At 33.5% G+C, this 16,332-nt stretch overlaps 1 protein-coding gene across 1 annotated transcript; it reads right to left on the bottom strand.

Moving 5' to 3' along the window:
- Nucleotides 1-521: 521 nt before the first annotated feature.
- On the bottom strand, nucleotides 522-13,292 carry LOC105135384 (myosin-9). Its single transcript, XM_011040237.1, has 38 exons — nucleotides 13,088-13,292; nucleotides 11,587-11,715; nucleotides 11,010-11,153; nucleotides 10,728-10,873; nucleotides 10,486-10,642; nucleotides 10,295-10,353; nucleotides 9,930-10,089; nucleotides 9,681-9,830; nucleotides 9,473-9,609; nucleotides 9,225-9,371; nucleotides 9,043-9,144; nucleotides 8,870-8,927; nucleotides 8,687-8,788; nucleotides 8,468-8,505; nucleotides 8,151-8,277; nucleotides 7,893-8,063; nucleotides 7,603-7,734; nucleotides 7,308-7,417; nucleotides 7,094-7,154; nucleotides 6,687-6,864; nucleotides 6,384-6,589; nucleotides 6,166-6,285; nucleotides 5,444-5,542; nucleotides 4,966-5,187; nucleotides 4,535-4,674; nucleotides 4,265-4,376; nucleotides 4,132-4,176; nucleotides 3,774-4,028; nucleotides 3,516-3,671; nucleotides 3,214-3,420; nucleotides 2,942-3,082; nucleotides 2,479-2,549; nucleotides 2,296-2,395; nucleotides 2,164-2,220; nucleotides 1,990-2,046; nucleotides 1,809-1,889; nucleotides 1,584-1,666; nucleotides 522-1,308 (listed from the first exon to the last, which is right to left on the bottom strand). Exons 1-38 carry the CDS (start codon nucleotides 13,088-13,090, stop codon nucleotides 1,185-1,187), a joined length of 4,587 nt encoding a protein of 1,528 aa, XP_011038539.1. The 5' UTR covers nucleotides 13,091-13,292; the 3' UTR covers nucleotides 522-1,184.
- Between the last annotated feature and the right edge of the window lie 3,040 nt (nucleotides 13,293-16,332).

Consider the following 16,332-nt stretch of genomic DNA (forward strand, 5'->3'; position numbering starts at 1 on the left):
CGACATATCAAGTATTCAATTTTAATTAAAATTAATTAAAAATTAAAAAAATTTATGATATTTCTTAATAAAATATCATTTAATTTTTAAATAAAATCACAATAATTTTTTCTAATGTTAATTAATTACATTCTTTTTTGTTGAACCTTATATAATTTATTTAAATTTTATTTAATTATTTTTTTTATGTATATCTATTTTTATTATTATTTAATTAAAAAATAATTAGTTTAAAAAAACAAAGTTATTAAACTTAAATGGATACATGACTCCTTCTGAAAGATTAAATATTTTAATATGTAGTTATATGTCAACTTTTTTATTTTGTTTTTAGTTTTTATTGATTTTGTTTTTAATATTTAATAACTCATAATTTTTAATTTATCTTATTATATGTACGGAATAACCTTTTAATTTACAATTAATTTTTTTTTATGACAAAAAAATGCATTATAAAACCCGCACATCTATTTTTTTTGCATTAAAAAACTTTTGATATGATCTGGTCAAATACTAAACGGGAAAGGTATGGAACATCCAAAGACGCAACGCAAAAATGCAGTAGCAGGAAACCAGAGGCCAGGCGCCATGTTCATGGAAAGCTAGTTACCACCAATTGAAGGATGAAGGTAAAGACAGAATCAGAATGATTATTGACAAGTCTAGAACTTCAGTACCCCCTCCAAAGGTCGTTGGTATACATCTGTTCGGTAAGATGCAGTTGACATCAAAGCATTATGATCATATGAAGTGATCTGTGCGCGAGCGAATAGTGCTGGCGTCTACTGTGAATATCCCACGAGTTTTAATATTTAGTATAATTTGTTCGAGGATTGCTTCTGCAACAAGGATTAGGGCTTGGTAAATGTTATTCAAGAGAAAAATCTTGTAAGCTTTTATTTTTTCTTCCTCGTAAGAAATATCAACTAGTTGTACAACAAATTAAACAGAGAAACGTTGCTAAATTGATATGGGAGCAATGGCATCCCTTTTTGTAGCAATGGACTACCTATAGAAAAGAATTTCGAAGGACGTAGTAATGTCTAGCGTAATGGAAAATCTCGCAAAATGAATAACCTCTCAGAAGGGCATCTACAGTTAAGGTGCTTGTGGCTTGAATTTACATCTTTCAGTAAGAGAGAACGATGAATAGAACTCGATCCATTTCTGCAGTGTGATCATATTTAATCACAGCGTGGCAGCAAGAAACTGAAGCCAGAGTTTTCTCGAATCAGAGGTGGTGGTTCGATGTCAGCGATGTCAATTTGTTCCATGGACTTTGATAAGTCATCAACTGAAAATGGAATGCTGCAAGCATGAAAATTTTTATAATAGGTCAGTGACAGCCACAAGTTCACGTGAAGGAGATGGGCCTCTTCTTGTGGCGAAGATATATTCCTCATTCCAGATTAACTTCTATTCATTAATATGATGTTTTAGCTACAAGTGGAGAGCACTGGTTTCATCCTTTCCAGCTAAAATTCTAGCTGGGTATGCAAAAATGTGTATCACAAGTTCAAATAATAAAACAAAAAGGTTAAATGATGCAGAACATAAAGGAAAAGATAGTATTGTTTGCTGACCTTGAATCATCATCCAGCAGGAAAGAATTACTAACTGCATTATTTGAATCTTCTGTCATCAACACCCTCATATTGGATATAACCTACACGGGGAAGCATACACATGGTAAAGCTCAGCTGGATCAGTTTTCATCAAATTAATGTAATACTGCAACGGTTACCAATGTTCCCATGTGACATAGATGACTCTAACCTAGTGTAGTCATGGTATCGGTAAGAACTTACATCCGTCGACACACTATGTGTGCCATACTTGTCGTCCCAGTACATTGTACTGATTCGGTATAGCTGCTGGATACTTAGAACCTGCATACACAGATTAATTAATTTGGCTATGACATTGTGAAGAAGACAGCACAGGAATAAACGACATCCAGGCACTCTTGGATGATAGTTCATCACTCACTGGGCACAGGTCATGGCTTATTTCATCCAATGTTTTCTTTGGCTTTTGATGAATGACCTACATCAGGAAAAAAGATCAACTTGAACATGTCATTGTTTCTCCTTCTTCACCATCTTAACATGTAATTGTGGTCTGGTGGAAGTAATCATGAATTCATAAAGAAGGAAAACATACCAGAAACCCAATAGCCTGTCTAATATGCTTGAGTTCGTCCCAGGCTGAACCCGCATACTGCATTTATATTTTTGTGGTTGGTAAATCTTATATCTTATAGCAAAAAAATGCGAGGAAGTGAATTCTAGGTACCTCATCCGTTGCTTTGTAGCACCAATGTTCCAATTCAGCCAACCCAGCTTTAACATATTCACCATTACTAAATGAACAGCATTCTCTTCTTAGTAAAAGGCTGCCAAAAAAAAGTGCATCATAAATAACCAAAATTATGGCCACCTTAGATGACAAATGAAAATCGGAGCATGGACTGAATACCTGTTGAATAGTTGAACATTGATGAAGGAAAATATCTGAGTGAACACCTTACGAACCAAAAATGGCGGCACCTAGAAGAAGAATCATGTGATAATATTAAGAAGTTCTGAAAATCAACCGTTAAGAAAAAAGGAATTCAGTTAATTGATTGCACAAGTTTTGATGAAGCGAAGTACAAGGGAAATGAGATGAGTGAGTTCCTGTAGGAAATTTAGAAAGGGAAGTAGAAGTCCTTGAAGCCTTCTTTTATGGAAGAGGGTATAAAATCAGGAAAAAGAAGATGAAAAGTGACCAGTGTTCAGTATTCCTATATTCTCTAAGAGGTCATCCTCCTGTCCTTTCTAACTTGTGTTTGGTGGCAACTAGACTAGCAAGAAGACTATTTACTGCTGATCCCTATCATATAAGCGAGGCAGAAAGCCGGGGATTTGATAAATAAGAAAACCGAAGCGAGGACTCTTACATGATTTGACTTCAAAGTGTTTAAGAAGCTTCCAAGGCTCTTCACTATTCCTTGCCAGTGAGCAATCAGGGCTTGCTGGGCTGCAGCATTGGCAACTGAACGTGCCCCCTTCACTAAACTTGCTCTGGATGTTCTTGGTGCCTATGAAAATAATGTTCAAACAAAAAGCTATCTAAGGAATTTTACAGCCAATAATTTAAACATGTTAACAGAAGCATAATTTTTATATATATATATATAACAACGTAGTCTCTGATGCATAGAAAATATACCTGGATGCACAATCCAAGCAAAGGTGAGATTTCTTTCTTTAGATTATCCCGAATCATTCCATAAATTTTCTCTACATATGCTGTAAGCTGCTGCTTGAAAAGCAAAGCTGGATACTTGGCTTCAACTTGCCGCAATGTGTCCACTCCACCATTAATGCCCCCATTGATTAAGGATAGATTGACTCCTTGTGGAGCTCCACGAAAACTCTGAAAGAAAATAACACGGAAGAAACCTGACTTTAGTAAAGAAATGAAATTATCTTGATGGCTTTTCGTGATTTCAATGAGAAACTTGTACATGCCTGTGTCATTCTTCCAAATAGAGTAGCTGATGATGATCGTCGACGTTGTGGAGCCGTTCCTGCTGCACCACTTGCTTTCAATGTTCGTTGGAGCAGTAAGAGGAGAGTTGAGGCATTGGATAGCCAATAGGCCAAGACATCATTGTTATCCTGGGTCTGATGTTCAAATAGAAATAACAGGTGAAAAGGGGTGACTTCTGGTGGGGAAAAAATAGTAATAAATCAAAACAATAATGCATAAGATTTGGCATTCCAAACCTCAATTGCATGGCCTATGGTCTGAATGATCCGATCAAACACACTGGTTCTCTCAACTTCAAACGATCTCCACTGCAAAAGGCACTTGTATATGATACAAGCAGCGATAGGTCTGTTCCCTGAAAATCCCAAGTGTTGTGCAACACAACGAATGAGCAACTCCTGGTTCTCCTGTTGTTTCTCATTTAATGACTTTTGTGGCTTATCATCTACTTCAGAGTGCTCCTTGTGATTCATTGAAGGGCTTTGCAGATCCTAATCCATTTAATCAGGTGAACAGAAACAGAAAACGAATCAAGAAAAAACATTTCAGGAGCCCAAAAGACTGAAAATGTGTAATTATGTAAGCTATGCTTACCAAACTTGCTCTTGCAGCATCCACTGGAATGTGACTCTCAGCCCTCTGCCAAATATCAGAAAACGGGAAAAGCTCTAACTCCTTCCCGTGACAGAAAATGCAAAGTCTAATATATGACATTATAAAGAATTACCTGCATAATTGATCTGGAGCGTCCTGAGAGGTACTTGTTGGGCGTCATTGACAGAGCCTGTTGCCGCAGGACTTTATTCTCTGACTCTAAGTTGGTAAGTTTCTCTTCTAGCCTAAGAATAAAAAGGTAAGTCGAATTAATATTTCCATGGTACAGATACTAATTGAACTCTCAATAGTTTGCAGTCCAGGAGAATACAGTTATCGGACTATAAGTGGTTGATACAATACTAAATAAAGCAGGCATGAACAAATAATATTGATTTCCTACCTTTGCAAGGATTCCTGGAGTTGTTGAACCTTCTTCTCTGTTTCTTCCAATTTCTTCCGTCTTTCTTCACCAATCTCTTTTACTTCACTGTATTTCTTCTCAGTATCATCAGCTCTTTGTTTCTCAGAATCTAACGTGGTCTTCGGTGCATGAAACCAACGACAAGATTGACTAAATGGGATGATAAATTTTGCAGCTAGTGTACATGCAATAAACCAAAACTTGTGCAAATTCAAAAGTGTCTCTAGTAGTGGATGAACAATAAATATGCACCCATTGACTCAAATGAATCCAAATTGTTGAAAGGGATTTTGCTAAATGATGCATTATTTTCCGAACATGTCTCCTCATTTGGAAATGAAATGACTACCTGATGTCACATTTGATTCTACAGAAAAGGTATTTATTGATTACTAGATTGAACTTCTTACCTTTAGGTTTTCTACTTCTTCTGTTAGAGAATCAATTTTCTTAGTATCTTCAACAAGTACTTGAGTTTCTTTAATTACAGGAGGTGCGTCATCAATAGCCTTCTTTGCAGCCTCCCTTTCCTTGATTATCAATGCATTGGCTTCTTCTATTTTGTTTTTCATTTCTTCCAGTGAATTCTGAAATTTCACCACTTCTTGTGCTTTTGCTTCTTCCAAATCGGTCTGCATGCGTGATGTCAAGCCTTGGCATGAGCATATAATTATCAAACTCCATCAATTAAAAGCAACAATTTCTTCTCATCATAAATTATCTGATAGTATTTGAAGGGTGTTGAGGTCAAATAGTTTCCATTTAGATTCAAAATTGTACTGTTCTGCTGGATGTTGTGTCAGTATACTGCTTTTCATAGCATCTTGTAAATTCACATATAATCAAGAACTCTCTTGTTGAAAAATATCATTCTGCAGAACATGTTACCCTTAAACGTTTTTCCAGCTGCAAACGCCATGTGAGTTCCTCTACATGCTTTTCAAGCTTATCTTTGGCTTCTCGTAGTGCACCTGTGTCTCTTGCAGCCTGCAAGAGATCGGAGATATATGTCAATAATCCTACTTAAAAATCACAGGCATTAATATGAAACATATTTCAAGCATTTAGCAGGAAAAAAAATGCTATTCATATCAAATATATGTTGTGAATATAGCTGTTAGCTTTGTCATGTTTATGAAAGCCCTTAAGGTGTCAATGATTGCCTATTGTTCTTGTTAATTCTAATTGAAATATCCTCTATTTCTATTATCAAACTAAACTAGTATAGCTCAGAATTTGATACTTCAATTTGAAGCTCATGTACTAAGACCATGTCTATGGCTTATACTGAAAACTCGAGTAAAACTTTTGGCTATTAATTACCCTCCCTTTACGCACCACCTAAAATTCTGATCAAATTTCCATATCTAGACTTCTCTATATATTGAAGAACTCGGTTTGTTTGTTTTTTTTCCAAGTGGTTATAATTTGTTAACCAAGATACTCAGATTATCTTATGGAGTAAAGCTGATACAGGCAGTCTCTGAATTTCATTCATTAAATTATGTTATACCCTTAGATCAATGTCTTGCAGACATGAAGTTGACAATTACACATGGAAAAGAAAAACCTTCCAAAACCATATAAATAAAAGATTGCCCGAAACTGACCATTTTGAGCAACCTTAGCTCTCTCCTAGCAACTCTACACCTCCATCCTGTTTGTGTGACAATTGCACTTCTCTGCAGCCTCTTATAGTAGGAAGCAGCTTTATGACAGTGCCATCGGGCCTGCATTTGTCATCCAAGTAAAGAGTAATATAATTTATTGTTGGAACACCAGAAAGTAGAGAATTAATAAATAAGAGACATATCATCAAGGGTCTAACCTGAATAATGGTTGCAGCTTTAGTTCGCTTCCTAAATCTGAATTCCTTGCGAGCAACCATTGCCCTTAAACCTGTTTGCAAGAGAAGCGCAGATATATGAAGTTTCTTGTAGGCTGTTCTGGCTGCATATTTACGTATATGCTTCTGAATTTTTCTAGCAGCTGCCTCCCTCTTTATGCTTTCATAAACTTTGCAAGCCAGTCTTCCTACAAAATCATACAAATTCGTGTAAAAGCATTTCAAATTTTAAAACTGGTTGCACTTCTAAACCAGGTTAAGCTAGTATATTTTCTAATGAATGACCTCTCCATAGTGATTGCACCACTATGGTAGCCTTCCGCAATGCAATAAACTGTTTGCGAGCATAATGCGTCCGTATCCGTCCCTGGATGGTTTTTGCTGCGTTGTTGAGTACCTCAGCTCTCCTTGCATCCAATTCAGCCATCTGACCAGCTCTCAAGAAAACCTTTGTTTTGCCTATCTGCAAGCCATTCCAGTGCCAATTGAATAAACAGCTGACCGAGGACTCAATTATTTCAAAACAATATGTGACTGGATGGAGGACTTCCTTTAATTTAAAACATAGACATCGACTGTGAATCATGCATAACACATCTCATTCAAGTCGCTTTCACATCAGAAAACAATCTCATAATTATCTCCTATATTATCTGCTATTGGCACAAGATGCAAAGAAACTTCAGCTTTACCTGGAACCCTTTAAGCCCCTTCTTTTCCAAAATCTTTTTGCAAACAGTCTTTTCATCATAGCTGTTCACAACAAATTTTATATTTAATAAATCCACATTTTTCTCAAGTATATTCAGCAAATTCAAGACTAATTCAAAGAGGCCACAACTTCACAGTGAAAGGAGCCACAATTATTAACTACTAAAACTGTTTATCCTACAACAGATTACTTACCTTCCTTCCAAAGCCTCTGGGGCAAGAAGTCCAAATCGATTTATGAATTCAAAGAAAGGGCGGCGAGTAGGATATCCAGCCATACTTATTCGAATTGCTTCTAAAACACCCTACATTGACAACCATTAAAATTAAACTAACAAATAAAAACTAGCTTGAATTTGTGAAAACCATCCCAAAACTACATGTCAGATTGTAATGAGAATCAGATACCTTTTTTTGCAAAAGACATTGAGAAACAGGTACATTTTGAGAAAACCAGCTCAACAATGAAGAAATGTTAAATTGTACTTACACCGCATCGCAATTGCTGCATGATATTGATATTCTCAAATACAGCAGGTTTTAGTAGATTGTTTGGCTTTACACATCTAATGTAGTGAGGTTCAGTAGAATTTAATGTATCCATTAGTTGCTGCAGTTGTATCTGCATCATTTTGAATACAGAAAGTTAGTTCTCAATTCTTGAACCACAAGAAAGCATACAATATAGACAAAAGACATATGGGGTACATATAGAGATCAACTGCTGTTTATGTAAGAAAAAGGCAAACGCCTTGCTCATTTAGATAACAAATAAACTACCTTGAAACGAGAACCGATTGAAGAGAACTTTGAAGATTTACTTGTTTCCTCTGGTAGTCGAGGGAATAGGCCTGCTACGAAAGGACATTTGGAAGCATTCAACAAATCTTGATGTTCAGGAACCACATAGTCTTTGTTCTTGTCCAGAAAATGGTCCGATTGATACTGGACCTGAAAATACGAGAAAATTAATCTTAATGCAGCAGCAATTCACATCATAAAAGTTTAAACAACTAATGTTTTATCAATATAGCTTACCTCCCCAGCATAATGAGCGATGGTGAAATCTGTGCGAGACAGTTTTGGCTTGATAAAACGCTTGTGAACTTTAAATGTCTGATAAAGCTTATTTGAAAATGTTTCATGCGTTGACTTTGGAAACATGCTGAAAACAAGGCATTGTTAACAAGAATTGAGAAGCCAATTTGATCTTCAACAAGATGCTTAAAGAAAGAGACAACAAGCGGATGATAATAGATAAGGGGAGAGTTTTAAACAATTAGAAGAAGTGGTGAGTAGAGTCAGAATTCTTTTCATATAGATGCAAATTATCCTGGAAAGCATAAATAACATACCAAGCTTCATCAAGGAGAGCTATTATACCTCCTGGTTTCTGCAATAATAAAAAAAATAAGGGTAGTAAATAATAGGAGTGATGGAGTATTAAATGAGCCAAAAATAACTCATAAAAATAGTTAGATCAACACTCAAAATTTGCACATTCATGCCCCATTAAGATATTTTATCTAGAATTCAGGTTTAGAAAAAAAAAATGTGAATCACAGGGAAAAAACCTTTTCAAGAAGATCCAAGACATCTTGATTATCGACAAACTCAATATAGCTCCAATCAATCTGCTCTTTTGTGTATTCCTCTTGTTCCATTTTGAAGACGTGCTGAATGTTATCATGAAACCTTCTTCAGTTAAAAGTTGAAAATAAATTTAGCTAAATTGTTAACATGGTCTGCAGCATTACCTGGTTGAAATGCTGCTGCAACTTCTCGTTTGTGAAATTAATGCAGAACTGCTCAAAGCTACGTAGCAGGAATTGTAAAATTATTATGAGAAATGCCTAAGTAGTTCCTGTGATATATATAAATATAATTCTATTCATTCAATTATATGCATCTACTTTTCATTGCTTCTTACCTATTCGTCTTAAAGCTTTCAAAACCGTAGATGTCAAGGACTCCAATCAGAGATTTTGAGTCAGGATCTTGTCCAATGGAGTTATTAATCTTATCTACTATCCTGTACATAATCACGCATGGTTATCATCATATGATGCTTCAAGTTATAGATGATATTAGTTGAAGACACTAATGTCTTACCAATCAAATAAACGAGAATAAATCGTCTTAGCTAAACCATCCCTGCTAGTCACTGCACTTTGAGGATCAAGACTTCTCTTGATGACCTCCTCAGGGGTGATCATAACTCGCTTACATAATGCATCTTCCAGGGCTACAGGATCACACCTAAAATAAATAAAAAATTCAACAGTTACATTTACATGAAAGCAAACGTATCAGATACCATCTATGCTCGTATATGTAAATTTAGAGTTGTAGTGTTGTACATTAGTAGCTCTGCTGTTGTTTTGAGATGAAATTTAGCTTGGTCATCTTTAGGAACAGACGAATCAACTTCCTTTCCCTTGGAAAAATCAATATTTCCAATATGAAGGACTGCAGCAACGACTCTGAAAATTGCTTCCTGGTAGAGAGAGAGGGTAAGATACTGCACTGATTGACAGCAGTCAAAAGCATAATTCTTCGAAAGCTTACCTGCTCCTTCGCATTTATTCCAACAATATCCATAGCTCTTCTAGTAGAAAGATAGTCATGGGCATCACTTACACCAGCCAGTTCAAAGCAATTTGTCTGGTTAAGATAATGAAATGATTTTGGGCTCCCCAACTTGTACTTCTCTACTTCCTGTTAACAAAAGACTACAAGTTGTAACATGCTCGCATAATAAACATTTGCCATTGACTATAAATCACATTTGGAGCTATCATTTCACCAGAAAGTTACCTCCTGTGGTGCGGCACAAAGAAGGTAAAAACAGTGGTAGTTGCGCTCAGGATTGGAAACTTGGCAAACACGAGATCTCTCTAAAAGGTAAGTTCTGATGGCAGCTCCAGAAATTCTTCCATGCTTGTCAAACTGGATCTCAACAAATTTACCAAAACGGCTGCACCAGTATTAATTTTAGGAACACATCAACGCAAAAACACCAATGAATATAGTTTTGAAACTTCTTAATGACATTGTCCATAAAATTATTGGAGGTAGTTCAAGTCAGTAAAAAGTCAGTCCTTTATTGTTGTGGAAGATTTGATGCTAAAGCATGTAACAATTTTATCCGATATCAATTTCATGTCAAGTGAATTATCTACCTGGAGTTGTTATTTCTAACAGTTTTAGCATTCCCGAATGCTTCAAGGACTGGATTTGACTGCAATCAAATCAGATAATAAAAATGCCTAGTCAGAATTCATGAGAACTGAAAAGAATGTCACCAAATGAAAGATTAAATGGAATAGTGAAACTCCAAATTTAACAACAAAAGCTGAATTTTCAAACATACTTCAAGAACTTGTTGCTCAACAGTTCGTCCTTCGGTGGCAGCTCGACCTCCTAAAAATGCAAGGTACCTCATAAGCATTTTCGTGGTCTCAGTTTTACCTGCCCCACTTTCACCACTGACCAAAATGGAATTGCTTTTCCTTTCATTGATCATTGCCCTGAAGTCAATAAAACACTTTGTTTTTGTTGAATATATTTTCATTTGTAAAGAAAATGACAGTGAAAAATGCGAATAGGAATAACCTGTATGCAACATCAGCAACCGCAAAAACATGAGGACTCAACTCTCCAAATGGTGCTCCCTTGTATTGTTGCATCATGTGGCCATCATAGAGATGAGGCAGTCTTTGAAATGGATTAATGGCAATAAGAATATTTCCGGTATACGTCTGCAACAGAAATATGGAGGTTTATATTGTTGCACAGACCATCGAGGCTGAAATTAACGGTTTTCTCTTCTTTTTTCTTTTATAACTTAGAGCAATGCTAGTTATAATATTAACATAAAGGGGAAGGAAAATTTACATAGATCTCATTCAGTTCGTATCTCGTTTTCAAATTCTCCAGAACTCCAGGCTCATGCAAGTAAGAAAGCTTTGTCATGTCATCAACTCCACCAGCAGGAGCTTCCATATCCTTCGGATATATTTTTGATAATTTAGCAGTGACCTTGTATTTAGACAAACAGAAAAGAGAATGTCAGGGAGCTGGGAAAAACCTTCATTGAAATGCAACGTGAACATTGTTCTGATTAAGTGATTTTATTATCAAGTTGCTTTAAATTTTTATGTTTTTGTATAACCAGTATCTAAATCGTAAATAACAGATGAATATTTCAGCAAGATTATTTTTAATTTTTTGTTTTAGCAACAGAGACATGCATGAACGGTTACCGAGGACACAAGCAGCCAAAAAGAAGAATTTCTTCTCAATTTCAAAACCTGTAGAGCAAGTCCATGAAATGCAACTCTAGTATGATTACAGAGGGACAAAGCATCAAAATACAAGTATAACTATCATTCGACAACCATTAACCACAGGAGCTCTTATTCCATGTGAAGAAATTAAATCAAAACATAACAAACTAAGGCATTCGATGCACCTTCTTTCCATTTGAAGTCTCGATCTCCGCATCCTGCCCTGTAATCTTTGATACCTTTCCATCAAGCCAAGCCAACTGAGGGTCTTCAACCCAAACTTCAGAACCTACAATTATATTCTCCGTACTTCCCTGCAGAAGCCGATATTCAAAGCATAAGGTGCGGAATGTAAATATTTAGCTAGAAATACACTATTACTTACACAATAGTTGCATATTTGGTTTCACGTCCTTAATCAGATGCAAAGAAATCAAATAAACAGAAACTTAACCTTTAAGCACCCATCATAGTACAAGGGATGTTAAGATATTCGACAATGTAGCTAAGCTATACTTTATAAAACTGGATGAGATATTTCAACAGATAAAAGAAAGAATCTGCTCTGAATTTTCCTATTAAAAGCATGGTATCTTCTTCTTCTTCTCTGTCTCCGAAGTCTTTGTAACGCCAATGCTCTAATGTGTGTCTCTTATCTCTCTCAAACCTAAGAGGTGTAAATGACCCTTCCTTTTCATTGATTCAGTTGCTATCTGAAACTTTGTTTAAGATCAGATGAAGGAAAAAGAACAGGAAGTAGTGATAAATGTTCAACTTCGCTAACACCTCAACAGCATATTCTCTCTTCTAGCGTTCTTCTTCTCTTCTTCATGAAAGATAGATGATGAGTAGTTAAATGGATTGCTATATAACGTTGCAAGCCCTGTGGAAAGCTACATCAATTCGTCGGAGCAATGTAACAACTTCAATACCACTACATTGTTGCTAGATCAAATCGACAATACTAAAGTTCAAAGTTTACATACCAAAGTAAGTTCAATCCATTCCCAACGAAACAATTAAAGGCAAAAAATCTCGCCATCCATGTGAATACGTCTTTTAAGGTAAAACATCGCAACATTTCATTCCATTAGAAAGCATACAAACCTCTCTATAAGCATTCCTCTTCACAAACTTTTTCCATCTTACAACACTATCAAGCCTCCCATTAGAATATTTGCACATCACTACTACAAAAATACATCCCCTTATGGTCATATCTCTCTGAAAGTATTTTGTAAGCTGCTCAACCGTGTGTGGATAGATCTACAGATAGAAACTAATGACCGAGTTATGTTCCCTTGAATCTGATTCATCTTCTGATTAATTCTTACATCACATCATAACCCCATATATCTAGTATCTTTCCAGGAATCACCAAAGTATTTAACGTAGTCATTATTTTCTTCATAATCATCAGCCCAATGTCTTTATAAGCAGCCAAGTCTAATGTTGTACTAATTGTTTCTTTTTTCCTTCCATAGAACACACGCAAGGCACACAGATTCAAACCTTATCAATCCAAAACCATTTACTCTTCCCTTAAAAATGGGATTCATTTCATACAAATACATGGAATCATCACATGAAAAAAATAAAAAAACCAACAACAAGAAATTAATTTGTAGCCTATACCTAAAGAAGAAGAAGAAGAAGAAGAAGTTAGCAAAATATATATCCACGCACCATTTTGAAGCTATTTAAATTCAAGGTTGGACTAAGCAAGCTCCATCTTCATAACTGTAAGGATCCAACCATTCAATTTTCCCTTGGCTCTCAAGATTCTACCTTGTTGATCATATCAAATCCATAAGTAGAGCAATGACCATATAGGAAACTCCATTCATGACCCTTTTGATACAAACATGAATCAAGCTCAAAATTTCACAGAAACTAGATCAACTTAGATTTCTTTTTTTAAAACAAAACGACTCCAATTCCAATTATGGGTAAAAAATAGATATAAAAGATTGGATATTCAAAGAAAATGAAGAATTTTTTTTATATCTGTTTCTTAGTATAGAAGAGGGGAAAAGAAAGGACAGAGTGAAGGGGGAGAGGGGAAGACAATAGGTGAGCCAGTCTTCAAGAGGACCTTTGAGTTCGGTTTGGTTTCCTATGGTTTCGCGCCAATTTGTGGCTACTAACCACCTCATTTCTCTCTCGACGAAAATTTCTCCATCTATGTGCTATGACTGACGGTACCATGTTATGCTGCATCTCTTCTTAATGGCCGTTTGATTTTAATCCATGATCACAACATTTCAAGCAGTGCATGAAAGGGTTTTCCTTTGAATGTGATGAGAAGGAAGGAACTTTGTCATCATTTATCATGTTAATGAAATGGAAATTTAATTTCTGGTTTTATTGTTAGACTGTGTTGTTGGTTTATTTGGAATATAAAAACAATTATCATGAACTTAGAGGGATGCTTTTAAATTGTTTGAAAAAAAAAATCAGTTGACAAAAATAAATTCAATAAAAAATACCAATATTGTCAAATAAAAAAAAACCTCTCTAATATTACTATAATTAAAAAAGTTAACCACTTTTACGATGCTACCAAGCAAATCTTCAAGCTGTTTTTAATAAATTTTGCAACGATTAAATAAATATTCATTAGAGTTTGAAAAATTAAATTTTTGAAGGATAAAATGTAAAACTCCCAATCCTTTATTTATGCATTTTTTTTATTTTGATGAATTGTTTTTATTAATAATTCAAGGACGTTTGACATTGCATTTGACAAGCACTTTTGAAAAAATTTAAATTTTTTTATATATTTTTTATGTTTTCAAATCATTTTAATGTCTTGATCTCGTAAATAATTTTTAAAAAATAAAAAAATATTATTAACATATTTTCCTGAGTGAAAAACATTTTAAAAAATAACAATAACCATATTTCTAAATAAAAGCTCAGGTTATTGAAATAAATATTTTTAAGAATCTTGATATTTAAATTGTAAATTGAGGGGAAATTATTTCTTAAGGCAAAACTCTCATTTAATTATGTATATTTTTTTATATAGAAACATGTCTTTTTCTTATTAGTAGCCTCTCATTTTAAACACAAACTTGTCATAATCTAAAAGGAAAGTTCAAAACAAGAATAAAAGAATCTTGTTTTCATAATTTTCACGTGATTATATGAAAAAATAAAATAAAATAATTAATAGAAACTATACAAAGAGTTAACAATATCATTGAAAAAATATGTCACAAACGAATTTTGAGATAGAAATGAAATTACTAATTTAAGAATAAAAATCTTTTAATTTTTTTTATATTTAAAAAAACATGTTTATGAGTGGAGGAGGTGACACCCGTCTAGCAGGCCTCTAAAAAGAAAATCTCAAGATTGTGGGCCTAGAAGGCCATCAAAAGCACCTAACATTTTTCTTTTTTAAAATTGAGTGGATGAGATGGAGTCCATTCAATATAAAAAAATAAATGCATAAAAAAATAAACAAATTAAAGAAAATGAATCTGCAGTGGTTGATTATTAGGAAAAAGGAAAAAAAGGACTTGAAAGGTAAGTTATTATGGAGAAATTTTAGAGTATTGAATGAGTAGCCTTTCATGGTAATATATATATATATATATATATATATATAGAGAGAGAGAGAGAGAGAGAGATGAAAACAATTAAATTGAAATAATAAAAATAATTTTATCTAGATATAAAGATATTTTTTTCTTATTTTTCTCTTTTTTATATTTATTATTTTTATAAAGCAAAGATTAATAATTATTTCTTTACTATTGTAAATTTTCCCTTGAGAGTTGAGAGAGGTGATGATGATATGGTAGGCTTTTACTACCTGACCATTTATATTGTTTATAAATTAAAAGGCACACGTTGTTTTTTTTTTTAATTTGTAGTATTGCTTAATAAGTTATAATCATAATAATTTCCCGTAATAAATAAATAAATTGGACAAGACAAAAGAAGTGAAGGACATTTTGCTGATATAGTGGTCTTTTTTTCTTCCTAAAAACAATTAATTGGATAAGGGTTAAATCTATGTAAAAATCAAATTAAATTAAATGATAAAAGATAAATAAAAAAATAAATAAAAATAAATAAAAATTAAATTAAATGATAAAAGATAAATAAAAAAATTAATTGGATAAGGGTTAAATCTATGTAAAAATAAAATTAAATCAAATGATAAAAGATAAATAAAAAAATAACAATTAAAAAATTAAAAATTAAATTTGATATAAATATCAGATATTATAAGATGTTAAGGAATCTAAAAAAGAATTCAATGCAAATAAAAAAAATAAAGGTCATATTTAAAATAAAAAAATATAAAACAATTTTTAATTTTAACTAGGTCAGCATGTAAAATTCAACAAGTAAATATAATGGCTGGTTATTTTTTGTTAATAACAGGCATCACATACTTCATTTAAAGAATACGAGTGTTTTTCATATAATACTACATACATTGTATGTTCTATCAACTTTTTTTTATTTAATTTATTAAAAAATCTAAGTGTTCATGATATCATATAATACTAATGAAAAAATCATAAAAAAAAACCCAAAAAGCCTTTAGAAAACCAAAAACGTCACTGCCCGAACAATTAAGCAAATCTAACTTCTAAGATTATTTTAGATAATACAATGTATAAATAAAAAGACAAAAAACCGTTTTACGCCTATTTAATCTAGTAATGATAAATAAATGATATGAAAAGGATAATTTTATTCATGGAAGCCAGTTATATAGATTGAAATGGTAAATTTACTACGCGAATGCACTGTAAATTGTGAAATGATATCTCTTTTTAACTTTTGTTTTAATTTTAAAATTACGAGAATTATCCTTGGAATTAATCTTTATAACATATCTTAAGAAATCCCAAATAAATATCGATGTAAAAGAAATTAAAAGAAATCTTTATAACATATCTTGAGAA

The sequence above is a fragment of the Populus euphratica genome, unplaced genomic scaffold (assembly GCF_000495115.2).
Source record: "Populus euphratica unplaced genomic scaffold, PopEup_1.0 scaffold64.1, whole genome shotgun sequence".
In the NCBI taxonomy this organism is placed as follows: domain Eukaryota; kingdom Viridiplantae; phylum Streptophyta; class Magnoliopsida; order Malpighiales; family Salicaceae; genus Populus; species Populus euphratica.